General features: G+C 33.8%; 2 protein-coding genes across 2 annotated transcripts in view; one reads left to right on the top strand and one right to left on the bottom strand.

Moving 5' to 3' along the window:
- Cbp53E (Calbindin 53E) overlaps nt 1-3,655 on the bottom strand; it is a 66,408-nt gene extending 62,753 nt beyond the window's left edge. Inside the window, exon 1 of the mRNA XM_089100018.1 lies at nt 3,596-3,655. Coding sequence (XP_088956144.1) covers nt 3,596-3,655 — 60 coding nt within the window. The remainder of the gene's footprint in view (nt 1-3,595) is intronic.
- LOC148944749 (large ribosomal subunit protein eL6-like) lies at nt 172-26,442 on the top strand. Its single transcript, XM_089100496.1, has 5 exons — nt 172-199; nt 10,071-10,219; nt 14,119-14,392; nt 19,399-19,580; nt 26,224-26,442. Exons 2-5 carry the CDS (start codon nt 10,076-10,078, stop codon nt 26,383-26,385), a joined length of 762 nt encoding a protein of 253 aa, XP_088956622.1. The 5' UTR covers nt 172-199; nt 10,071-10,075; the 3' UTR covers nt 26,386-26,442.
- The last annotated feature ends 695 nt before the right edge of the window (nt 26,443-27,137 follow it).

Genomic DNA, 27,137 nt, shown 5'->3' with positions numbered 1-27,137 from the left:
TGTGACTATGATGTGGCTCAACGATAATGAATGGCAAAGCATCACCACAAAATCATAATGCAGCTTCATATCAAGACTGTTCTGTCGTTTGGCACCGACAGAAAGGCCTCCAAGACTTATTTTTAGGGAATGTTCAACCAGCGGGCATGGGACCGATTGTTTGTCTATTGTCAGAGTTTAGCCTAGCACTCACTATCAGGTGGTTGTAAATAGTTCTTATAGTTCTAAAGCATGGATTCCTCTCGATTACATACAGTACGTGACAATAGCGCTCTTCTTCGTTTTTGTTGAAAGAATTCCTTTAGGGTTTTCAGCTTTATTTTGGAAATCTCTAGATTTTAGAAATAGAAACAGTGAAATACTTAAGATTACGAAAATATAAGTAGTTCATATAAGGATTTTATTATACTCATTACTTTTTTACTTCTATCCCTTTAAATAACTTACATTCGATTGGTTTTGTACACCTTGCTTTTGTTTCTACTCAATCTTACCTAATCTATCCATCAAATATTTAAGTACAGAGAAGTAAGCATACAGATTTAAATCATAAATAAAGAACAACGTTTGGAAATAGTTATCTTTCTACATCTTCTTCTGTGTGGTTTGTTTTGTACTAAGTTTCTCAAACTTTTCATTGTTTTTATTTCCTAATCATGATATTATTGCACCTTAGGTCAATACCGGGGTAAAAGTTATGAACATAGGTCGTTTTATCACAAGTTTCTCTGTGCCTAGGCCTCACTGAGGTAAAATTCTGTTGTTAAACAATTTTGGGTCAATATCTACGAAATCATATTATTGAGTTAGGAATAAAGTGAATATACCATTTAATGCCTTTTTTTTTATGCTTATTATGAATATAATAATCATTTATATTGGAAATGAATTTCAGCCCCCCCCCTAATACAGGCTATACCTAACCTAACCTAACCCTGAATTGGCAAATATAGGGGGGGGGCTGAAACTCATTTCCGATAGAAATGCTCATTATATTCGTAATCAGCATAAAAAAAGGAATTGAATGGTGTATTCACTTTTGTCCTAACTCAATAATATGATTTTGTAGGCCTAGATATTGACCCAATTTTGTTGTAGCCTACTTCATTTAAGCAGAAGATCTATTTTGCAAGGTTTTACTTCTATAACTCACAGATTTTTAAAGGTCAGGAACCTCTAGAGGGAGAATAGGCTAGCCTTATGTAGAAGATTTTGAATGAGCTTCACTTCAATCACATATAATTGTAATTAGCCAACCACTAACTACTGAACTACCTACTTTGTAAGATAGCAAAATGCCTACTATCTACAATTTTATCTTTGACAGTATCAGTGAGGTTAAAATTCAGGATACCACCAGATGGCTAATTTGACAGTGTATATATAGGTTATACACATTTTTAAATTAGCCAACCAGTATTTTAAGCCTAAGAGTCCAGCTAGACATAAAGAAACATTAAGAAAACAACTCTTACTCCATAATATGCAGAATAATCCTAGTTGACACATTTTGCAGGGGTAGAGCCTTTATTTTCACTTCTTTCCTTGTTTTTCTAAGAAACTCATGAATTTCTTAGGACCTAGGCTGTATATTCATAGAATATATACCTCCACCCCCTTAATGTACAAATATATACCTAGAATTGCATCCCCAATCTAAATATAACATCCATTTGCATCACAAAATAACTTTATTCCCATATTAGCCATGTGGTGGATATCCATAAAATTCTACTTTCACTAGCCTACTTTTGGCAGTAAATTTTTACCAAATCATATTATTGACTTATGAATAAAGTAAACATACCACTTAATGCCTTTTTTATACTCTTTCCAAATATAATAATAATTTTTGTCGGAAATGAATTTTACCCCCACACTTATATATACCACTTCAGGGTATATATTTGCACATTAGGGGGGGGGGGGTGAATTTTATTTCTGATGTAAATGAGAGGTAAGTTTAAAATATTCCTCACCTTCCTAATGTGCAAATATATACCCTGAATTTGTATATATAGGGTGGGGGTAAAATTTATTTCCAACAAAAATGATTATTATATTTGAAAAGAGCTTAAAAAAAGGCATCAAGTGGTATAGGCTATTCACTTTATTCATAAGTCAATAATATGATTTGGTAAAAATCTACCTTTTTGGCTGTCTTGGAAAGGGGATAGGTTAGGAGAATGGAACTTTCAGGGATGGGTCTACAGGCTAACTTACCTCCACTCCTTCTCCCTCTAGGAGGTTGTGAAATTTGCATACATGACAGGTCTATTTAAAATTTGTAAAAACAGAATTTTACCTGAATTTTCAGTTATCTGTTTCTTTTTCTCTTGTTTTAAATCTGAAATGCAATTCCTGTTATTTGAGTAGAATTTTAAGTCATATCAATGTTTTTTTTTTTCAAAATTTAGGAAAGCATTTGCATATCTTGAATACCTTATAAATTGGGATTGAGTAAAGTTGTGAAGCTGAAAACAATTTTGTTGTTCTTCATGTAAGCACAAGATTTATATTGCAAGGTTTTAATTTTATAATGCACAGATTTTTAAAAGTCATCAAAGGTCAGGACCCTCTAGAGCAGGGGTTCCCAACCTTTTTTACTCTAGAGCACATTCTAAAATATTTATAGGGTGGCAGGTACCACTTATTTTAAATCAACAAGCTCCTTCCATAACTTGTCATTTTCCCATAGTTTATTTTCTTATAGTCATAATGTATCAATAAATAATACACAAAAATGTTTCAAAATAATAAAATTAATTGGCTTTTTTTTTCAAATTGCATACACACAGAGAAATGTATTTACAAAACATCAAGAAAGTAAACAAAACACAAATAAAAAGGTGATCTTTGGTGTTGCATTTCATTGGCCAGAGCTTCATAATTAGGAGCATATGACAATAATCCTGTTAGCAGACAACCATAAAGATGCTCAGCGTTGGGTCAAGATCTATATCTTGATTTTATTAAGTTCATGTTTGAAAACAATGATTGGCATAAATATGTCAAACAAAAAAATAATTCAATTTTATATGCTGCTTTTTTAAACAATGGGAACTTTTCTCTATCCACTGCATTCCAAAAGTCCTCTGACATTAAGGATTTTAGCAAAATATCATTCTTAAGGTCCAAAATTTCTAGCTCTAGTTCTTCTGTCTTACCTTGAACAAAATCTGCAATACATGCAGCTTTTTACATAACATTTATTTGGCAAGTAAAAGGATTGATACAGAAGGAAAATACTGGCTCAATAAGTTTAAACTGTAAAATTCTCTTCAAACTTTTTTTAATTCTTGAAGATACTCAATAAATAATGTCCCATTTAATTCATTGTCACTTAGCATTTTCTTCATATGTGGGAAATCAAATGTGATATCATCAAATCCAATTTAGCTTTATATCACTTTACAGAGCTTATCATTTCAGCTATGCTTTTGTCTTAACCCTGCAACTCCAAATTTAAAGAATTAAATTTTTCCATGATGTCTGTGAGAAATCCCAAGTCAATCAACCAGCCTGAGTCAGCTTGTTCATCATAATTTTCCTTTCTATTGTTTATAAATGTTTTTATTTCTTCAATTAAACTCACATCTTGTAAGAACCTTTCCTTTACTGAGCTGACATACTTCAGTATGCAGAATAAGATCATGTTCTTTATCTTCAGTATCTTCTAACAGGGCCTTGAAAAGTTGGTGTTGCAAAGGAACTGCTCAAATAGAATCATTTTTCAAATAGATTATTTTTGAAACTATTTTCATGACATGTTCAAATGGCAAAATTTTACAACACAGGTGGACAATACCCTGGTGTCCTGGTGGACAATACAATGGTAGGACATTAAATTTGAAAATGAATCATCCTTCATGCAGAGGGCAATAAATCCTTTGTTTTTACCTATCATTGATGGTGCCCCATCAGTGGCTATTGCAGACAGCTTGTGCAAAGGCATATTTATTGATATGTTTTGAATGTATTATAAATATCCTCACACCTTGTCTGTCCTTTCATAGGTAATATCTGTAACATCATTTTTACTGTGAAGTTTACTGTCATTATGTGAATTTTATATTTTACTGTCATTATGGCTTACAAGCTACTGCATGCTGATTCCTCTTCTCAGAGTCCTTTACAACTTGACGAATCATTCAGGACAAGAGGGCATAGTAAGAAGCTGCTCAGGAAGAGAGCTCACAGCAGACTCTGCAACCACTACTTCTCCAATAGAGTGGTGGGTCCCTGGAACAGTCTACCCAATGCAGCTGTCACTGCTCCCTCTGTCAATGCATTCAAGATTGCCATTGATAAGAATTGGTTCACCAAACCATGGAAAACAGAGTGGGACGCCGCCAAACCAGTGACTCCCCATCATCACTGACCAGCGACTTTACAGGATCTTTCCTTATTTCGCTGGACAATGCAATTTAAGGTAATTTAAGGTAAGCTACTAAACACAATTCTCACCATAACTGCTGACTGTGCAGTGTCTGATACATCTGTTGACTCATCAAATTGTCATGAGAACCAGTCACACATTTCCAAGTCAGTTTTTAACTGAGTATGTCTGTTGATATTCCATGTATTCTTCTTGTGACTATATTATTTGATAACTATAAGTCTCATATATTGTTGAGACAATCTCACGTTTGTTAGAAAATCCATCTAACAAACAATCAGCACAAGTCAAAAATAGTTCCTTACACAACTAGTCTGGCTTGCCTCTAGACAAGTTGGGACAAGTATTGAACATATTTAATAAACCTAGGCAGTAAAAAAAAACTAAAGCTATAACAAATGAATAAAAATAAATCATATTTTAAAATAATGTTTATGAAAAAAATTCTGTCTTTGTCAAATAGTGAGAGGAGGGCACATACAAATTGTTCCACAGGTACAGAATTGGGTACCTCTTCTCTAGAGGGAGGAGTAGAGGTAGGTACTTCAAAATACCTTCCTGGGGCATACTTTAAATTTTTTGTTATTCATGTTATGGACTTGCAAATAAAGTAAACATACCACTTGTTGCCTTTTTATGCTCTTTCCAAATATAATAATCATTTTTATTAGAAATGAATTTTACCCCCACCCCTATATATACCAATTCAGGATATATATTTGCAAATTAGGGGGTGGGGGTAAATTTTATTTCTGATGTAAATGAGAGGTAAGTTTAAACTTTCCCCCCACCCCCCGAATGTGTAAATATATAACCTGAATTGGTATATATAGGGGTGGGGGGTAAAATCTTTTCTGACAAAAATAATTAATATGTTTTGAAATATCATAAAAAGAGTTGACTGGGGTGTTTACTTTATTCATAAGTCAATAAAATGAATGACAAAAATTTGCCAAAAATATTATCCTATTTGCATTAAAGTATACATAGCCTATGCAGGGCTATAAAACCAATAAGTGATGAAGCAGGAAGCTCTGTTCTGAAACCCAAATATTATTTAGCCTACCTGTAAAATAAGCCTAGAATTAGGGCTATTTGAGTAGGAAATATGTTAAGAGAACAATTGTTATTAGACACTATGCAGAAAAATTGTAGTTAACAAATTGGGTAAATTTCTAGTGGGCCACATAATCTAGTTAAGATGAAAGATAAAATGTCATTAGATGCCTTCTTTTATGCTCTTTCATAATTCAAAAATTGCTTCTGGGTAAATTTTTGGCAGTTCATATTGTTGACTTAGCAGTAAAGTGAACATACCACTTGATGCTTTTTTATGCTCTTATAAATATAATAATTGCTTCTATTGGAAATTTACCCCCCCCCCCCATTTGAGTGGTATATTCACTTTGTTTGTAAGTCAATAATATGAACTGCAAAAATTTACCTGCTTCTGTAGCTAATTGCATCTGGAGCCCTCAAAGGGACCCTAAAGGTATTTTATATGAAAAATTAAAGAGCATAAAACAATATCAAATGATGTTTTCACTTTCATCCTAGCTAAATTATATGACCAACTGCAAATTTACCCGCCACCCACCCCCCTAATGTTGAAGTATATACCCTGAATTAGAATATACTCTGAATTAATGATCGCAAAGTTTTGAATTGCAAAATTCAGTGCTATTTTTGTCACCAGCATTTGAAAAACGAAATGGTGGGAAAACGGTTTATATTTCAGTTGCCTCATAAATGAAGTTTGAATTGTTATAAATAAGTATTTTTTATGCATGTTAGTCTTGAACAATTTATTTATAAACTAGTGATATATTTGATGAAAAAATTGAAATGGGTTACCTACATGTGACAATATAAAAAAAAATTATATCTGAGCAATAGATTATTGTCATTTGCTCTTATAAAGACTGCAGTATAAAGTCAAACAGAATACAATTTCATGCTTTCTCCTATTATGTAGAATGATAAAAAGTCATACAGATGACTTTATGCCTCATTCTTTTATAGAGAAATCGTAAATAAAGTCATATAGATGACTTATTCCTTATGCTAGTGTAGAGCAAGCAAAAATAAAGCCATACAGATTACTTTTTATACCTTGTACTATTATATAGCAAACATGAATAAAGTCATACTAATGACTTTTTATACCTTGTATCTTTGTAATTATATATTTATATTTCTAGAGAAAATATGGAGAATGATATAGTCTTCTGTGTGACTTTTTAAACATAAAATTATTATAGATAAGTATGAATAAAGTTATACAGAAGACTTCGGTTTTCTTATTTAATATATGATCCACTAAAATGGCATACAGAGGAAATTATATTACCCCACTGATACATAGAGAAAACAACAAAGTCATCTGTAAGACTTTATTTATGTTTGCTCTATAATAGTATGAGGTATAAAAATTCATCTATAATGACTTTTTTGTTTGCTCTATAATAGCAGGAGGTATAAAAAGTCATCTGTATGACTTTATTTAAGTTTGCTCCATAAAAGAAAGACATAAAAAGTTATAGGTAGGACTTCATTCATGTTAGCTCTATAATAGTATGAGGTATAAAAATTCATCTGTATGACTTTATTTAGGCTACTCTATATATGAAATCATGTAGGCCTAGGCTATAAAAAGCCATCTGTATGACTGTTGTCTTCTCTATGTATCAGTGGGGTAATATAATTTCTTCTGTATGACATTTTAGTGGATCATATATTAAGTAAGAAAGCCAAAAAGTCTTCTGTATAACTTTATTCATACTTCTCTATAATAATTTGATGTTTAAAAAGTCATAGGCCTACAGAAGACTATATCATTCTCCATGTTTAAAGGAAACACAGTATTGTCTTTTGTTTGACTTTATAGTGCTTTCTATATAAGAGTAAATAACAATATTTGTTGCTTAGAGTATAAATAACCAATGACTTTAATGGTCAAACATTGCTCACCCTTTGCTGAAAAAAATGAAATAGTGATGTTTGCAGAAAAAATTGAAAAGCTTGAAACAAATTCTAAACTTTTCATAAAGATACATCAAATGTCCTTTTAGACCAATTTTTGTCATCCTGCCAAGGCTGGCACCTGGGGCAGTCTGCACCCCCTTCCTATGGTAGCATGGGTGCCCACATGGGGGGGGGGCAGGGGGGAGACTTGCCCCCCCCCTGGCGGAATGATGCTGCCTTATTTTTATATTTTTGTTCTGAGATTTCTATTATATAGCATTAAAAGTGCCAATTAGACAAGGTTTGCCCCCCCTGGAATTCAGTTTATGGGCGCCCATGTATGGTACTGCTTGTGGCATTAAAAATTCCAACCCTTGTTTACCAAAGGAAGATCAGTTAATGTCATTACAGCTTTTAAGTATCTGCAAGCCAACCCTATCTTAAGCCTCCTTCCTATCAACCCTAACAGGAGAACCAAGGGAAACTCCAAGAAATTTACCCAACAAACTACCAACTGCACTGAAGGCTACCATTTTTTTCCAACCATGTTGCTCTACTTTGAAACTCTTTAAGCAGTCAAACCTTCCAATCTCAAACCCTGGAGTCATTCAAGCATGATGTGGACAGGAATTGGGAGCAGAGGGTGGCATCTATGCTGGGACAGTCCAGAGTCCTCAACCAAAATTTTGAATTCATCACTGGCAGTTGTATACCAAGGAACCATCCTTTCATGAATGTATACTGGAATTTAAGGCAAGGCAATAATGGGATATGTTTTTATAGGGATGATTTTGTTAGCTGTCATGTTGTCCTCTCCTTTTGATCTGTAGGAAAGCCCAAGTGGGTTGAGATGGTGCAACTACTCTTTATATATGATGGATTTGGCCCTCTCAGTGATGCACTGGTCATTCAAGCATATGAACAGCAGTATATTTTCATAAGTCTTCAAATCAATAGTACATGTAGCTATCAAATATGGAATCTGCTGGCTATATTGTAAAGTTCACTATAAATATAGAAAAAATACAACAATACAGGTTGTGGTATAAAAATCAAGGCTTGTAGTCCAGAGACTGCCAGCATAGGGGTGATCAGATTGAAATATATAAATCTAAAAATGAAATTGATACAACAAGATTTCAAGCATATTTTTTAACTCCAAAATATCCATCAACCAGAGAACACAACCAAAATTTAAAACAAACAGCAAAATCTATCCATTGTATTGATTGGTATGTAGGGATACTCTGCCAAGTGAGGCAGTGGTAGTCTCTTTGTCTTTGTTAAAAATTTTATAAAAGAAACTGACATTAGAAAAACAAACATTAGTCATTACACATTAAAAAATCAATATAGTCCATAGGTTATGACAGATGTATGACTTGTCACTGGAAATGTAAGAATACTCTGCTGGGGTAAGCCCACTCAAGAAAAGGCACTGTTCCTGTAATTCATCCTGTAAGTTAATGATTTAGTCAGTCTTTTCCTCATTGTCTGCTTCAACTATTAGATTATTTAGATCATGTTGGATTAGATTATTTATTTATTAACTGAAAACCTGTCTACAAAAACGGAGCAAAATATAAGAAAAGAAAAGAAGACTAGTACAAGACAAATATTGACAAAAGCAATAAGATCAAATAAGAATGTCAATTATAAATAAATCAAGGATGAAATAGGAACAAAATCAAACAAAAGTAAAAGCAAATTCACACATACAACATCAACATATTCATGTATAATTATATATAAAAAAAGAAAAAAAAAAATCAACAACAGACAAAGTTATTGCACTAGAAGTAGGCCTAGCTCATGACCAGCTACTTTTTTATTATGTTTTCCAATAACTCAAGAGATAGCTATTTGGTTTAATTATACATTATGTGTTAATTAGGTTAGATATATATAATTAGACTATATATCTAATGTAATAAATTCAATAAGATCTCATATTATTACAATGTATGTATAAATATATATATATATATATATATATATATATATATATATATATATATATATATATATATATATATATATATGCATTAGCCTATAGAAGAAGTTTGCCTACAGATTACCTTCTTCTTTTTTGAAATTGATTGCTTAGGGTATATACCAGTTTAGGTCTTTCCATTTCCACAGGACGTGGATGTATATTCTTCCATATCAAGGTGATGCATTCACCTTGAGAAGAGCTTAGATAGATGCAAATTAATTTACTATTCAGAAGAAAGATTGCCTTGCAACCTCTGCTCCAATCATGCAGTGTGTTTATGGAATTTTCAATTGAAGGTTGTGTCACTTCCACAATGTTGAACTATTCAAAATGGTTGTTCATCAATAAAGTCTTCTAAGTTGTGGTAAAATAAAAAAAATGATGGAGCCAGTCTTTTAACTCTGTTGTCAGTTTCATTTTCAGAAGGCTATACATTTATGTTCAGTTTTTGGTGAACAAAATTGGCATAACTTTAATATGACCAACACCAGCCCTTTCCAGATAATAGGCCTCATTCAGATGCCTATTTTTCTTTAAACTGATTGTGGATTTAAGGGTAAATAGATACTAAGAACTATAGATTTGAGAAGGCAACTAAAACCTTCTGAATTTAAATGAAAAACACTACTTAAGTAAAATGTTAGCAATCTATAACTACTCATACCTGGAGGTCTGATGCTAGGAACCATTTTTTATATGAAAATATTCTAGGAGCCATGGCTGAAAAAAAGCCTGCAACTAAACCTGCTCCCCCATCTCTGGCTAGTGGTAAATATATCTTTTCTAAAGCAGAAGCAGCAAGAAAATATCTTGAAGCAAAAAGGCGGCAATTGCCAAAAAGTGTGAAATTGGCAAAGAAGGTAATTGTGGCTTTTTCTTTTCTTTTTTTTTAACTTTAATCCAAGCGCTCAATTGATTTATATTAATTTCATCTTAACAAAAGCCTTCAATAATTTGTAAGTCAACGTGTTTGAAAGCAACAAGGGAGGAAGCTCAAGTTTGCTTATAATTTTTATCTGTGATCTGATCAATGTTCATCAAGATCATTTTGTTAATATCAAAACCTAAATGGAATACTTGCTGTATTTTTTGGCTTTTTATTGGGAAGACAGTTTTCACCAAAAACTTACCATATTATAATATTTGTTTTGTTACTATTCTGTTTTACAGATTACTTTGATTAACTTGGATGGTTTAATCAATGCAAAAAAAAGAATTGCCTTCTTACTTCAAGAAAATCATAGTTTTGATCCAAGGAAACTTAGCCTTCAATTTAATTAATATCTAGCTTTTTAAAATAAATACCCTGTTTTGTAGTTATCTGGTTCTGCTTAGAAATGCCACATTGTCAGTGAAGCTAGCAGTTTCTACAGTTCTTAAAATCATTTTCAAAGTCATAGATTTTCCTCTCTTGTCAGTTTCCCAATACCCTTTGGTCCTATCCTGAAAGGACTGTCAAAGTGCTGGAGTTTGCTAACTGATTATTTCCCCACACCTCAAAATTCCTTAAAGAAAAAAATAAGAATCAAGGATTAGCTCTAAAATACTTCATTGAAATTGAAAGTATGAAGAAGGAACCCATTCTTGTGACTTTTTGCTGAGAGGAACTTCAGCCAGTACACCCCTCTAAAAAAATACCTTGTTGAAAAAGTAATAAAAACCCAAATGTGGAAAGTGAAGCATCTGTATGAAGTTAAATTCCATGGGTGTAACAACACCCACAATGCATGGATAAACAAAATAGATTATGCCTGATGATAAAGATTCTTTCTATTGCTAATTTAGTTCAGATTTTGATGACTCGATATATATATTGATCAAAATGAGATTCCTCTCTGGTCAGTTTATTATATCCTTTGATCCTATCCTGAAAAGGCTGTCAAAGTGCTAAAATTTCTTTTCTTATCAGTTTCCCACATTCCAAAATTCCATTTAAAAAATGAGGATCAAGGGTTGGCTATAAAATACTGTATTTCAAAAACTATTAAAAAGCAATAATAAAATTAATTGATTTTACTCATTTCTAGTACATTGATGGGCATAGTTGCACACAGCTCCAGCATTTGAGAGAGACTTGAGGATTTTCCTTGGAGGAGGATGAGGGAGGTCGAAGTGCATAATAATATATTTTTCTGCTATTACTTCTCCATGGGATCCTTGGAATCAGTCTTGGAGAGAAATCCCTCTCCCTTCCATCCACCCCCCTCCTCCCCATTTAATTTAAGGTTAGACCTTGAAAATATTTTTGTGACTGAAAAGATGGTTTCAGTGTCAAATTTGGCTGTTTTTGATTTTTATAAATAGTAATAAATTGGACCATATTGTTTAGTCCAAGTTAAGATTTGCTCATCCAACGAAGTTGCAGTATTTTGTCTCATTTCTGTGCTCTCAAAATATATAGCCAACATTATTGGAGTTATTTAATTGGGGGGGGGGGGGGGGCACGAAGACTGTTTCCCTCCTAGACCCTCCCTCTCTGAAATTTGAAAAATATCCTCTTTGCTATTTTTGTGGTATTGTCATTGGAAATTTTGAAATAAAGAAAAAAATTACCCCCTCCTAGGAATTGAAATATAGATTTTTCCCCTTCCCTAAATTTTTGTGAATTGATGTCACTGTAAAGATTGTTTTCGTCTTATTTTTGTGTAAGTTTTGCAAACCTATAAATTCTTTTAAGGAAAATTTAGTGCTTAATTTTGGGGTACAAACTTTATTTTGAAAATAACGTTTTTTGGTTGCTATACCTAAGTTATTCCTATATATGTCTTCCTTATCTTAGTTTTTTAGGTCTTGTATATGCTACAGGCTTTGTAAATTGTTGTATGAGTTTTATTAAACTTTGTTTTTATTCGTGACTGGAGGAAAACTCCTTGTCAACCCATTTATTTTCTTTCTTTTTGCCAAGGGGCTCTATTTCCTTTTTTGTTTAAAAAGAATGGATTTTGAATTTCAGAAACCAGTGTCTCTTCACCTTTTGGTTTGATTTCCAGTTTGAAGTCTCACACTTTTTTTGCATACCACCTAGTTTCATGGAGAAGTGGATTATTTTTTGTATGTAGAAAATAAATGAATTGGCAACAAAGAGCAATGGCTCACCAATATCAGCCGCTCCCCCAAGAAATCTTTATGCTCCATGGAGTTTTGTTTTATTAACCTGTTCTATATCTGTTAAGTAGGCCATGTCATTTGTCTGTTTGGCTTGGTCAGTATCATTCAATCAGTTTTCTGTCTTATTTCCTAGTTTTGTTAGCCAAAACTGTAGTTCTTGAGTTCTTTCTGAAACAGATTGAACAAGGAGTAGAGTCTAAACAATGACGTGAGAAATTCCCACCAGACAGCAGAATCAGACCTGTCCTAAAATCAATAACAATTTAATTTTGTCTCTGTTAAGGCAAAGATTAAAATATGTATATTAATTCAATGCATAAATATCCTGACCTCTACACTTGTTTTACTCAATTTTGTCCTTCTTTTGTTGCTAACCCAGGACTTTTTTTGGTAGTCACCTTATAAGTTCCTATTAGTACTCCGAGAGTGCCTAATCTCAAATATCTTGATTAAAATGTACCTTTCCTGAACATGACAACATGCTCCTAATCTTGGACATGAAGTAAATAGGTTTAGATAGCTGGTATTGGCTGATAGTTAAGACTAGGCTTAATGTGATGGATTGACTACAATCTTGAAAAACTTTTTTTTAGCATTTGAATTTTGACATTAGTTACCGCTTTAGCCTAGCCTATTTACATACAATTATTTTGCTTGACAGGACTTGTCTTAGATTAACATGGTCTGTGACTTAGATACCTTGTTCTTACTTTCATTCTAACATTTGTTCTAACATTCTGTGTCCAAGATTAGGCTTGCTATCAACTGTTAGTGCATTTAAGATGTTCAGTATTGTTTATGTTGACAATGAAGCTAATCATATTCTGATTAAGAAAATGAAAATGGAGACGACTTAATTGTTAAACAATCCAATTTTTAGGTGGTATAATCAAGACTTGCATTGATTGAACTGTTGAAATAGCGTTTAGTCTGACTTCTGGGTTCCTTATCCAATTTTTACCAAGAACGTAGAGACATTTAAAACCCAAAGTTATTGACGAGAATTGTGTTAGGATTATTACCCGGGTTTGTAAATAATACTTGAAATTAATTGTAAAATACTTGAAGTAGATATTTTCAAGCTCATTCCCTTTCTGCTATGTGCAGATATATGCCTTGTAAATTGAGCTTAATTATTTTCATGGACTGATCTCAATGCTTAATCAGTGGGTGAAATCTTTTTGTTGGTGCTAAACTAAATAATTACAAAAGAGAATATGCGAAGCATTCGCTAAATATTGTGTTGTATATTTTTGGTATTTTATTTCTTCTCTAGCAAACGTTACCTTTATCATTATGCAGGCAGGAAAAAATATGTTCTGCTTGCTCACATGTAAAATCAAGAGTTTGGACCCCCTCATGGCATAGGTGCTTTAATTGCGTGGGTTCAGGAAAATGAATGTTCATTTAATGGAAGACCCAGAATAACCATTAGCAGGTTTCTTGAGAGGGGGAGGGGAAATTGGTGAGGAGTTCAATGGGGGACCTCTTTGAAATTTCAGGATAGATTTTTGTGGAAAATTACTGTTGTAACCTTATGTGTCTGTAGGCTTAGGAGGAATTACGTCTCAACAAGTTGCTTACTGGTGCAAAACTATATAATTTGGTTTTCTGCATATTTTCATGTTTTAAAAGTGCGTAATTTTTGTAGGCTCAGAAGAAGAAGCCCCTTGTCATTGAGAAGAAAATTGGCGGAGACAAAAATGGAGGCACTCGTCTTGTCAGTACAAGGAAGTCGCCCCAGTTCTACCCCATTAATTCCAGGCAAAAGAGATTCCACCGACGCCTAGTCAACAACAAGAATCCTCCTAAGATTAGGAAATCTCTTCAACCTGGAACAGTCCTCATCCTTTTAGCTGGTGTTAACAGGGGCAAGCGTGTTGTCCTCTTGAAAGCTTTGAAATCTGGTCTTCTTTTAGTATCAGGTATTTAGAATTTTATTGGTGTAGTGTTAGCATCTAGTTACATTATGGTCTTTGCATCAAAGATGTACTAAAAGATTTATGGTGATCTGCTTAATTTAGATATTGAAGGTGCATTATACAAGAAACGGCAAAATTTATTCATAAATGACAGATCCTAGTATTAAGGGCTATTGCATGTACATTTGTGTACTTCATTGCTTAAAAATTAAAAAAAATTCAGTGCCATCACCATAATGTTTTTATCGCTGATCTTTTGTTTACAGCTGGTTTTTTTTTTTTTTTTTTTTTTTTTTTTTTTTTTTTCTCAAGCCACACTGTAGTAAACATTCAGTGCCATCACCATAATGTTTTATCGTTGATCGTTACGGCTGTTTTTTTTTTAAGCCACACTGTAGTAAAACAAGATACACACAATAATATAAATAAATTTATTTATAAACATAAAAATTTAAATCGTTTGAGTTCTTAGTTGATACGAACCTCAGCTTTACATCAGTAGTAAAGATCTGAAACAGTGAATAAAGAATGAGGTCATAAACTCACCTTACAGTTCATAAGCTTGGAAAGACCTCTTGGCAGTTTTTCTTCTCAGAAGGTGAAGTTAAACATCTAAAAGATTAGATGTTTAAAATGAGAGCCTGAGTAATGCATACTTACTCCTCTGAGGCTTACTCCTTTAAATATTTACTAAAGGGTTGGTATTTAAGATGCAAGTCTGAGTAATGTATTTTTGCTCCTCCAAAGATATATAAAGGATTATGTATTTAAAACGAGAGCCTGAGTAATGCATAGGCATTTCTCTAAGGCTTGCTCCTTTAAATATTTACTAAAGGCCTTGGTATTTAAGATGAGAGCCTGAGTTATGTATAATTACTCCTCCAAAGATATACTAAAGTATTATGTATTTAAAATGAGAGCCTGAGTAATGCATACGCATTCCTCTAAGGCTTACTGCTTTAAACATATACTGAAGGATTTGATATTTAAAATGAGAGACTGAGTAATGCATACTTACTACTCTAAAAATATACTTTAGGCTTAGGTATTTAAAATGGGAGCATGACTAATGCATATTTAGTCCTCGAAGGGCTTAAGACCAAAACAGAGGCTATAACTTACGGTTTATATAATTAATATTTTTAGAATTTGGGAATTCTGGAATTTTTTCTTAGTTGGTAAATTGGAAATAGCTCAAAAAAAAGATAGGCGCTTTTGAAAAGTTTTGTTTTTCTGTGTTCTTTTTTAGCAGATATCACAGAAATCTCTTGTATACGTCAAAATTGCAGGCGAAAAATGTGCTCTTTAATCAGTTTTATAGATGTCAAACCATAAATGTGCTTGGAGTGAAATTACCCAACTTGAAATCTCATTCTAGAATAATTGTATTAGGGCCCAGCCGATAGGGATTTTTGAGGTCAGAGAACCATGTATTGGTTTTGGTTTAGTCACATAAACAAAAATATGTGAAAATCTGATCAAAAGAAGTGTAAAATATTGAATGAAATCGATTATGTGAAACCAAAACTTTAATAGCAGAAATTTGAGTTTTAATCATTCACATACTAATGTGATAACTTAACGTTACATTCACAAGATATTTTCTCTTACTAACGAGTCCATGCTAGGCACATTGGATTGGGCTCCAGCTAGGGTCTTAAGTTTGGAGTAGGGATTTAAAGACTATGTCAACAAAATAGTCCAGTATGCTGACAAATGTGAACACACAAACTAAATTTCTAGTAATGGGATGTAATAAGTAATGGGTATATACGTAAATTTTTCAATGTGTCGGCACGTAGCGCCAACCCCTTGGACTCCCCCCTTCCTCCCTTAGCTGAGCAACTGACTAGATATTATGGTTTTAATCGATTGAGTATTGGATCTTTCACATACGCAAGTGGACATTCATTAAACAAAAATGTATGGTTTATTGTATTCTTTTTAGTTGTTTTCGTAGAATTCGTATACATTGTTGAACTCACCATACATTTCGAACATTGTTATGCCAGGTATGTATTGACAAATATTGCCACTAAATATACTTTACTTCATTTGACTCACTTCTGCTGCTCTCTCCACCATGGTCATACTTAGTTGGTGGCTCCTCCCCCAAAGACTGGATAAGGAAAAATTATCTGAGAACATCTGATGCCATCTTCTGGATTAGCCGCGCATTAAAAAAAAAAAAAATGGCTGATAACCAATAATGACTTTGTCCCCCATATCGGCCGGGCCCTAAATTGTATCTATTTATATCTCGCCTCTGTGTTGAATATTTTAACGGTGATAGGTTGGCTCCGGGTTCTCTTTTAAATGGTTATAAACAGGCAGAAATAAATATTATTGTCGCCTAGTATTATTTTAAATCTATGATCTAGGGTACATGCATCTTGTAAAATAATGGCTGCCGCTCAAAATTTGTTGTAGCTGAAAAGGTTCTTTATTTGGAGTCCAGATGCTAATCATTGATGAAATGAAGTGAAAGCTTAATGGTGTACAGTCATGTTCAATGGCTTCTGATTAATTGTATCACCAAAAAATTGTTTTGCTTGGGATCATCAACGCAATTTAATGAAAACTTGGGGGAGTCATTAAGACATGTGCATTGGACTGATCTTAATTTGTACTAGAATCTGATGATACCACCTTCTAATTATGTTTAAGGCTACCTTTTGAGTAAACGTGGTCGTTTTTCACTGTAAAAAATATTTTTGGTTTATACGACTTAGTTACTTGTAGTTGTATTAGCTAATTTGTAATTTTGTTTTATTTGTCACTGAAACTACAGATTTGACCGTAAGAAGAGAGGGTGCAAGGATTTTGTTAGGGGAAAGGGGTCTAAACTTTAAAAGGTCGTCATTGGATCTGAATTTATCTGGGAGGGCTCCTTTGGACTTGTCTTAAAAATCAGTCTAATTCCTGTTTGCTGAGGTGGCCAATAAGATTTGTCTTTTAAAAGTTGTCAAGTTTGTACAAATGTTTAATTTAGAAAAATGTAATCGAGTAAAGATCATGAGGGTATACCTTTGATTTTGGAAGTTCTTGTTGTATATAGGCTGTCCTCTAGACTAAACAATAATCAATTTTCCTATTACACCATCTGGAATTCTACAACTGTTTAAAAGTTGATGCTCTTTAAACAGCCCCGTCTGCTCAGGTAGCTAAAATGAAGGTTGTGTTTTGTTTAACCCCTATCCTCCCATTTTTTAATCGGGCATGTTGGTAGGATTGCTTATCACGAACCTTTCAGAAACTAGTCTGAAGATACACCTCTTGCTTTTTTGACGTCTTAATGCCAAAGTGCTTTATTAACTTTAAAAGTTTCAAAGTATATCCCCTCCCCCCGAAAAAAACAAGGATTAATGTACAAAAAAAACTTTCACATCAAAAACTAGATAACCTTTGAACCCAATTTGACATACAATGCATCTGTAAAAATTTTTGATGAAAATCTGCAAATGTGGTTTGACATCAGCAAATACCAATAACCATCTGGGTTTGTTTTTGTTTTAATACTCTGCCAGTTACATCAGTCCAACACTGTTTGTCAACTTTTTTACATGATCATCATCTTCAAAGTTGACTAAAGCTTTAACTAGCGTTAAAACTTAAAGCTTAAACGAATTCTTTATAGTCAATTTTCGACCTGTTGGTTATTATAGATCGTATAGACTTTTTTCCATTGTAACCCATACAAAACGGTGGCAACCTGCTTCCAGGTGGCCAACTGGAAATAAATGTCTCTCATGGTTATAATCGATCTGTTGGCTATTATTGTTGGTACAGGCTTTACCCTTGTAAAGACAAGGGTAACAGTGGCAACCTGGAAATAAATGCATAGTATAAATGTTTTTCTCACAAATACAACTAAATTGTTAGCTATTGAAATTGATATAGGCTTGTAACCATTGTAAAGCGCACAAGAGTAAGAATGACGACCTGTTTCCAGGTTGTTGACCTGTTAGCTATCATAATTTGTACAGGTTTGTAAATATTGTAACCTTAAGTAACTACTGAAGCTTTTACAAGGGTAACAATGGCACCCTGTTCGTAGGTTGCCACCTAGAAATTATTCCTGACTATGACAGAAATATCAGACGGACATTTTAACAGTATTATCTTAAGAGAGGCTTACTCTAGGGTAACATACTTGAGTTTTCCCTTTAAAAAGGATACTTTTTTGGGAGGAGATGTATTAAGATTTCTTCTGGAAGTTATACATTTCTCTATATTGTTGCCTCTCCAATTGTCCAATGAAATTTTTCCGTACAATCTACAGAAACAATTTTGCACAACTGATGAATAAACAAAATGTATTTGGTCAAGAAATCAAGGTTTAATGCTCTTTGTGAATGATTGCTTTCTGCTAAAAATTAACGCTTATCATCTGTGTATTTTAGTCCGTTTTACTGTTTCAAATTTGACTGCTCTTGTACAATTTTGTTTTGGCTAGTGTCTAGTCATCTAATGCGACTTCTTGTGTTTGCAAGCACCATACACGCAACACCCACTAGAGTTGCAAAAATTTTGTGACCTATTATGACCCTATGATAAGGGGCATCGCAAATTGAGTAAATGTATCCGTAGGCGTTAACTCCTATACTAAAGTCAAGCAATACTGTTCTTTTAAAGACCATAAACAATACGAAAACTTAGGTTTTGCAATTCTTCGTAACATTATTCAGATGAGGTTTGGTTTCCATCTTGTTTAGAAACACAATTTCATATATTTCATGACGGAATGCTTGGGAAATAGCGTTACATTTCATTCAATGGTTTTGCTTCGTCTTACAAATTTATGCCCGTGCTTCACATTTACTTGCCTATCCATTTTGTCTACATCGAACATGTCACTGCCTGCTATTTATCACTACGTTTGGATGTTTCTCGCCATTTTTGGTATTGGCCATTGGGTAGGGAAATTAACCACGGAACATTATTTACTAAAGGTCTGTAAATCGTTTGTTTTTGCTTTTGGTAATTCACTAGGTTCCTTTTGTTTGCAGGGCCTCTCAAGGTTAACCGCGTTCCATTGAGACGAGTTCACCAGAAGCTTGTTATTGCCACAAGCACTCGTATCGATATCTCTAACGTCAAGGTTCCGGAACACATCAATGACGCTTACTTTAGAAGACACAAGGTCAAGAAAGAGGCCAAGGAGGGAGACATTTTTGCTAGTAAGCCAGAGGTATGTTTGTTTTTTCGCCTTTTATTTTATACCGTTATTATGTCATCTTTTTTCGAATATTTCAATTAGTTTATTATTTGTGCTAAAGAATAAAATAGTTATTTTGTTCAACATGAAATTAGTTTACTCCGCTTTATGTGCCACTATGTGACCCTCCACCCCCTTCCCCTAGTTAATGTGAATGTAAGTTATTTTTTAATGTGATCTCTAGTTTCTGTCCTTCCTCATTAGCTTTCGATTTAATTTCTTTGCTTAATGGGGAGGATGGTTTCTGTGTGTCTGCCTTCAATTGCTATGAGAAAGGATTAGTCCTCTCTAGGACCAAATTACATGTTATTAATCATACAAGTATTAGACTACGTTTAAAAAGTACTTGTCAAAAAGGAAAGTTTAATTCTTGGAACGTAAATAAGGAAGGGTCAAACTGACCTAGTATAAGGAGAAAATACAAAGTTTGGTATATAAGTTGTTTTCTGAAAGAAAGTAGAAGAATTTTTATTTTAAACCCTAAGGAAGGGACGGGGGCCAAAAGCTGCCAAATCTGCCAACAAATTTCACTAGGCCATGAAAACTACCAAGTAGCATTCCTACTATGCTACCCCTCTTTTTACATGGCTTGGGGAGAGGGGGTCCTGCGGTCGTGTCATCGGAATAACTGAAGGCTTAGTTTCGATCCCACCAAAGTTAGAAGTAACATTTGATGTGCAATTTTCGTCTTTTTGATGTCAGGGGCCAATTCTGCGATTTCTAAATGCGTCTTACTCTTTTTACATGGCTTGGGGTGAGGGGGTCCTACGGTCGTGTCATCGGAATAACTGAAGGCTTAGTTTCGATCCCACCTAAGTTAGAAGTAACATTTGATGTGCAATTTTCGTCTTTTTGATGTCAGGGGCCAATTCTGCGATTTCTAAATGCGTCTTACTGGCTTTCACGCTTAATCATATTTATGGCAGCTTTGCCTCTCAGAGAGACTATCTCTCTTGGCTTGACTCTTACCAACCTTCAATCTCAAGTCTTTCATTACTTCCACCAAGTTGATAGTTCAATCTCGCACCGATTGCTTCCACTGACATTATCATAAACTTTTTTATAAACTTGAAGCATAGTCCAGGGAGGTTTATTATAATATTATTTCAGTTTCATTTGACAAATTTCGATGTTCCGTGAGAGATAGACGGTGTAGCCATCGTATTGTATTTCTTGACACGTAGGCATATCATTTTAGTACACCCTTTAGAGGTTTGATATAATAGCCAATTTATTTGCAGGCAGATATTAAATTTGAGATACTACATTTTGTCATCTACTAGGCCTTGATAAAAATTGGTCTGTCGACTGGTTCACATGTCCCCCCAGCCCTCTATATTTTGAAAAAAGGTTTAGGAGGTGATTTTCATTGAAAATGTCCTTTTTTGTTATTTTTACTGAAAAAAAAATTAAAATAAAGCTACCTCCTAGATTTTGAGAACTACATTTTGCACACATCACCCCATCCCCCCTTCTCTACATTTTCGTGAATTGACGACACTGGTTCTCAAGGGCTCTTTAGTATCCAAAGAATGTTGCTTTAAATCTTATTTATATCTTGATTTATCTAATAAACTAAAATAGTATATAGCTGGAAGAAATCAGTCTATCTGTAGATAATTTTCTTGAACAAAATGCAAATCTGTCAAAAAAAATCTTTTTTTGCTAATAGTGTTTGAGTATACCATCATTGGAGTAAAGAGGCTCGAGAACCTTTGAGAAGATCTAGGCGATTAAGTGAGGAGTGTATATGTGCATGTAAATAAGGTATTTTGTATATTTGCTACTTTGAATATGAATTATAATTAAAAAATAGCTGGACAATTCGGGTTGTCTACAGTTTAGCTTCTCAGGTCGTCTATGTCTAAAACTGTCTTTAGTTTTTTTTTTTCCTGGACAGCCCCGACTGTTCATACATATGCTTTAAACACTAAACACGTCTGCATTAATCATATTTTGTGTTTTTCGTATACCATCGAAAAACTCTATACCGTTCACGTCAAACCGTTTGGTTTGATGGGAAGAAGCTCCATAGCTTTTGAGAATATCTAACATAATAGAGAGGGGTAAGATATGAGACTGAATATTTAAAAAAAAATCTAGTATATTTGCTACTTTGTATATGAATTAAGATTGTTGAGGATATCTGGAAAATTCAGGTCGTCTATAGTTTATTTTCTATAGGCATTAATCAATTTTCACAGATAATTTTTTGAGACTCTACAACTGTCTTTAGTAGTCTTTCTCTGGACAGCCCCGACTGCTCATACATATGCTTTAAGCACTAAACACGTCTGCATTAATCATTTCGTGTTTTTCGTATACCATCGAAAAACTCTAAACCGTTCACGTCAAACTGTTATGTTTGATGGGAAGAAGCTCCATAGCTTTTGAGAATATCTAAGACAATAGAGAGGGGTAAGAGATGAGACTGAATATTAAAAAAAAAATCTTGTATATTTGGTACTTTGTGTATGAATATCTGGAAAATTCAGGTTGTCTATAGTTTATTTTCTATAGGCATTAATTAATTTTCCCAGATAATTTTTTGAGAGTCTACAACTGTCTTTAGTAGTCTTTCTCTAGACAGCCCCGACTGCTCATACATATGCTTTAAACATTAAACACGTCTGCATTAATCATATTTTGTGTTTTTCGTATACCGTCGAAAAACTCTAAACCGTTCACGTCAAACCGTTTGGTTCTATGGGAAGAAGCCTCATAGCTTTTGAGAATATCTATCATAATAGAGAGGGGGGGAGAGATAAGACGGAATATTTAAAAAAAAATCTTGTATATTTGTTACTTTGTGTATGAATTAAGATTGAAGATATTTGGAAAATTCAGGTCGTCTATAGTTTATTTTCTATAGGCATTAATCAATTTTCCCAGATAATTATTTGAGAGTCTACAACTGTTTTTAGTTTTATTTCCCTAGACAGCCCCGACTGCTCATACATATGCTTTAAGCACTAAGCACGTCTGTATTAATCGTATTTTGTGCTTTTTGTATGCCATCGGAAACACTACTCCGTTCACACCAAACTGTTTGGTTTGATGTCAAGAAGTTCCACAACTTTTGAGAATATCTAACATAATACAGAGGGGAGAATCTGAGACTGAATATGTGTAAATAAAAAATCTTGTATATTTGCTACTTTGCGTAATACTTATTTCTAAGAATATCCGTAAAATTTCATGTTGTCTATAGTGTACTTTCTATAGGCATTAATCAATTTTCCGATATGTTTTTGAGAGTCAACAACTGTCTTTAGATTTATTTCCCTGGACAGCCCCGACTGCTCATGCATATGCTTATAAGCACTAGTACATCTATATTAGTTATATTTAGTGCGTTTTGTTAACCATCAATAAAGTTCGGTTTGATGTGAAGAAGCTCTGTAATCTTTGAGAATATCGTAAGAAAACACCGAGGGAGAGAAAAGGGGACTACATATGTATGTCTATAAGAAATCTTGTGTATTTGCCACTTTATGTAAGAATTAAGGTTAAGGATAGCTGGGAAATTCAAGTCGTCTGTAGTTTATTTTCTATAGACATTAATCAGTTTTCCCAGATAATTTTTTGACTGTCTACAATTGTCTAGTTTTATTTCTTTGGACAGCCCCGACTGCTCATGCATATGCTTTAAGCGGTAGCTGTGTCTGTATGATTCATATTTAGTACTTTTTAATATACCATCAAAGAATTTCGGCTGGTTGTGAAGAAGTAGCGTAATTTTTGAGTATATCTAATGAAATACCGAGGGGGGGGGACTATATGTGTATGTAAATATAAAATCTTATATGTTTGGTACTCTATCTATGAATTAAGGTTAAGGATATCTGGAAAGTTCAAGTCGTCTGTAGTTTATTTTCTATAGCCATTAATCAATTTCCCCTTTTGAATTTTTGATAGTCTACAACTGGCGCTAATTTTTTTTTTTTTTTTTTTTTTTTTTTTTTTTTTTTTTTTTGCTGGTCTTTTTTAGTAAGCATTGTTCAAATGTAGCCGACCTGGTCAAACTCCATATGATACTATGATAAATAAGTATACAAAAACGTATACAGTATTTTGTAGTATACAAAAACGCACATCAGTATAAGCTACCGGTGGTACTAAAAGTAGTTTCGACATTGAGTAAAAGTAGTTTCACTTGCTAAAGTTCAAAAAGCATATGCCATTAGCCCCAAGCTTGAACAAAGCCTTCATTCACCTGAAAGTCCTGGGAGCTGTCCAATTTTAACCTCGACTTAAGCATTTCGTCCAGACTTTAGAAGGAATCATTAGTCTGTCCTGCATTGATGCGACCCATTACTTTATTAAGGTCGTAATAGTTTAAATGATATACATAATTATGAAAATTATGACATAGAACGGTGTATATGAATAGAACTTTGGTTGCTCGCTTTATGAAAATATATTACAAGGAATCAGTCATGGTTGTATATGCCCCAGAAACGATTGATGTAGGCGGCAGAGAAATTTTATAGTAGGAGGAAATAGGGGAGCTCAAGGGTTCCTAAATAGCGACAAGACCACACTGCCTTTCCATCATAAACACAAACAACAAGTAGAACAATAGGTTTTTGCCCAAAGTCATGGGTGTATATGCCCCAGAAAGGATTGGTGACTGGATCAATCTTACGAGCAGTTCAGGAACAATCAGATACAAGGTCCGAGTTCAAAATCTGGTATTTTTGTTATGGGACTTTTAATGTAGGTAATCTTTAAGTAAAGATTATCATTAGTAGCATCTAGAGTTAATTTAATATGAAATTTTGGAAGGGCAACTACCTCAAGGGTACTTATGACTGATAGGCTCGGTTGAGAATTTGAGAGGAACTTTCCAAGAAAGGTTAGATCTGAGTTTGTAGAGTTTTGAATCTGACAATATAGAAGAGGAATGAGATGATTTTTGAAGCTTACGAAGTAGCTTCTCGGGAGAAAAGTTAGAAACTCGCGACAAGCATTAGTGAAATCGCTTTAGGCCTGGTATAAGAGAGAAGGAGTTTGCACTAGACATTTCTTAGTTATAGATCTTACGAAAATAAAAGAAGTAAGGGAAGTGTAGAAGACGTTATAGTGTGAATTAAGGAGATATGAAAGGACAGTCATGGATGAAACTGCCGAGAAACTGGAAGATGCCGCCAGATGGCATAATAGTAAAAATTATATTGGGCTGTTAAAGAAATTAAGAGGAAGTTGTCAGTCTGGACATGCCTCAGTTGAACGTAAGAACAGGGCCTAATTTGTGATAAAGGGAATGTAAAGCTTTGTGAACATACAGAAAGAGGGGATAGTATTAAGATTTGAAAATCATAAGGCATCATTTGGTGATGGTGGTTGTAAACAAGTTTTGAAATATGGTGGTTGCGAGATCTGATGGCTGCGAAGTTAGAGATTAATTCCTGAAGATTAAGGTTTTTTGGTCCTGAAGAAATATCGTTTTTGAAAAAGGGAAAGTGACTACTAATTATAAGAAAACTTAAATTAAAATCCTATGAGGCTGATGAAGTTGAAGAAAAGAACAGTATACTTTTAGAAATGAAATAGATATTTCATGGATATAGCTTTACTTGGCATACTCACTTAGTAGTATTATTAGTCGAGGTGGTGATGGAAGTGTTTGGAACAATAGGAAGGTCAGTCTGCCACAATAGATTAGAATATTGGAAGTATGGTCATGACGTTGATGAAGTATGGCTCTGAAATTCGGTAGGCTAAGAAATATTAATAAATGCTTTACAAATGTATTTTCTAAAGATAGTTTTAGCCACTTGCTTGGCTCACCGTATATCAGACCATAAGTTGTTTGAAAAATTGGTTCGAGCTGATTTTCTAGGGCTATGATGAAAGAGAGGTTGGCATGGCTAGGTCACCTTTTATGGATAAAGGATGACAGATTGCCAAATATTGTACTTTTTCTCCATCTAGTTGGGGCCAAGCGAAAAGTAGGTCGTCCCCGAATTGGCTGGAAGAGGTAATAAGAAATTATTTAAAGGAAAGGGGAACTATATGAGAGGAAGTAAAGAGTATCACCATAAATTTTTCCAAAATATATATTTGATAAATGTACCAAAAACAGTGTTTTGCTAAGGAATAGCTTGTGTTCTGGTGCTAGATGACACGCCGAAAAAAGTGCTGGTACCAGGCACATAATCTAATCCTGTGTATAAAAACCAAATCTAAAGGCTTAGTTTACTTATTGTTGTTTAAATGTTAAGGAGCTTAATGCTGCTTGAAAATTCAATGAATGTCAGATCGATTTGTCGAAACGTCAAAACGACTTGCTTAATTGAAAAACATCGTCAATAAATAAGTGTATTCTACCGTGTATTTTCGCGATTATGCTATATCCAAATTATTTAAGGTTTCCGTGAATGAATTTTAATTTCTCTAAAATCTGTCCGAAAAGTAACTTCGTAAATACACGAACATTACCGCGAAAAAGAAATCGTTGATTTTTGTTGAGATATCGAATAACTCGTTGGGGGGGGGGGTCTCGAAAGTTCGGTGATTAATGCTTATGTATGTGGTGTTTAACAACAAATAAGTTGTATATATCTTTCTTGAATTATGAAAGAGATTAATGTTAAATTTATTCTTTTTTCAGAGGTACACCCCAACTGAGCAGAGAAAGAAGGACCAAGCTGAAGTTGATGTTCAATTGTTAAAAGCAATTAAAGCACAACCAGATGCTGCTATGCTTGTGAAATATCTTCGTACCATTTTTGGGCTTAAAAGCAACATGATTCTACATAAATTGAAGTTTTAATTGTTAAAAAGAAACTTCTGGAAGTTTTGTTCAATAAACTTTCTTCAAAAAATTCTCTATATGGACAGGATTTCTCAAAAGTCACAACTCCCAACTACCAAACCAAGGGCACGATTGATTTTGGCTAACTTCCGTAAGGACTTTTTTAAAGTCCTTACGCATGTTAAGTCAGTGTTAGTAAGTGAGTTTTTTTGTTTGTTTTTTCTCACAAGAAAACTAAAAATGCAGTTATAATAGATAAGTCAGTTTTGTTTGTTATAGAAAAAATGAAGTTAGTAATAACTGTCCCTGGACATTCATTTCTTTCTTAGTATAAAAGAAGAGAGTACAATTTAAGGACGGCTAAGACGCATTAGTGTTAACATACTGTTTTTTTTTTTTTTTTTTTTTTTTTTTTTTTTTTTTTTTTTTTTGTGGTAAGCCGTGTCTTAGCGGCAAAAAGGGTGGCAGTCGCGAAAAGCTAATGCAAAGCAAAGCTGACTTATAATACGGGCACTTATAGTGAATTGAACATTTCATTGGCTAGTTGCAAATAAGAACGAAAAAGTAATTTCTTGAAAAATTGACCACGCGTGTCATCTGGTCCTATGTCAATTCTAAATTCTTGGTCAACATTTTTAAGACAATTGGCGGGCGTGCCTTGTTTGATTCTCTTTACAGGCAATCTAACGGTCTTATGTCAATTTTAAATTCTTGGTCAGCATGCCTGAGACTCTAGGCAGGCATGCCTTTCCAAAAACTAACAAACAAGT

Source organism: Artemia sp. Qi Xiang Cuo, chromosome 14, assembly GCF_049724085.1.
Source record: "Artemia sp. Qi Xiang Cuo chromosome 14, ASM4972408v1, whole genome shotgun sequence".
NCBI lineage: Eukaryota > Metazoa > Arthropoda > Branchiopoda > Anostraca > Artemiidae > Artemia > Artemia sp. Qi Xiang Cuo.
Note: the sequence above shows the minus strand (reverse complement) of the source record. Positions and strands in the feature narration are given on the sequence as shown.

What these genes read in the sequence shown, in the direction of transcription:
- LOC148944749 (XM_089100496.1), top strand. Translation starts at nt 10,076, where the DNA reads ATGGCTGAAAAAAAGCCTGCAACTAAACCTGCTCCCCCATCTCTGGCT. An exon ending in GTGTGAAATTGGCAAAGAAG is followed by an intron (nt 10,220 to 14,118) that starts GTAATTGTGGCT and finishes TAATTTTTGTAG; the next exon opens with GCTCAGAAGAAGAAGCCCCT. An exon ending in TTTTTGCTAGTAAGCCAGAG is followed by an intron (nt 19,581 to 26,223) that starts GTATGTTTGTTT and finishes TTCTTTTTTCAG; the next exon opens with AGGTACACCCCAACTGAGCA.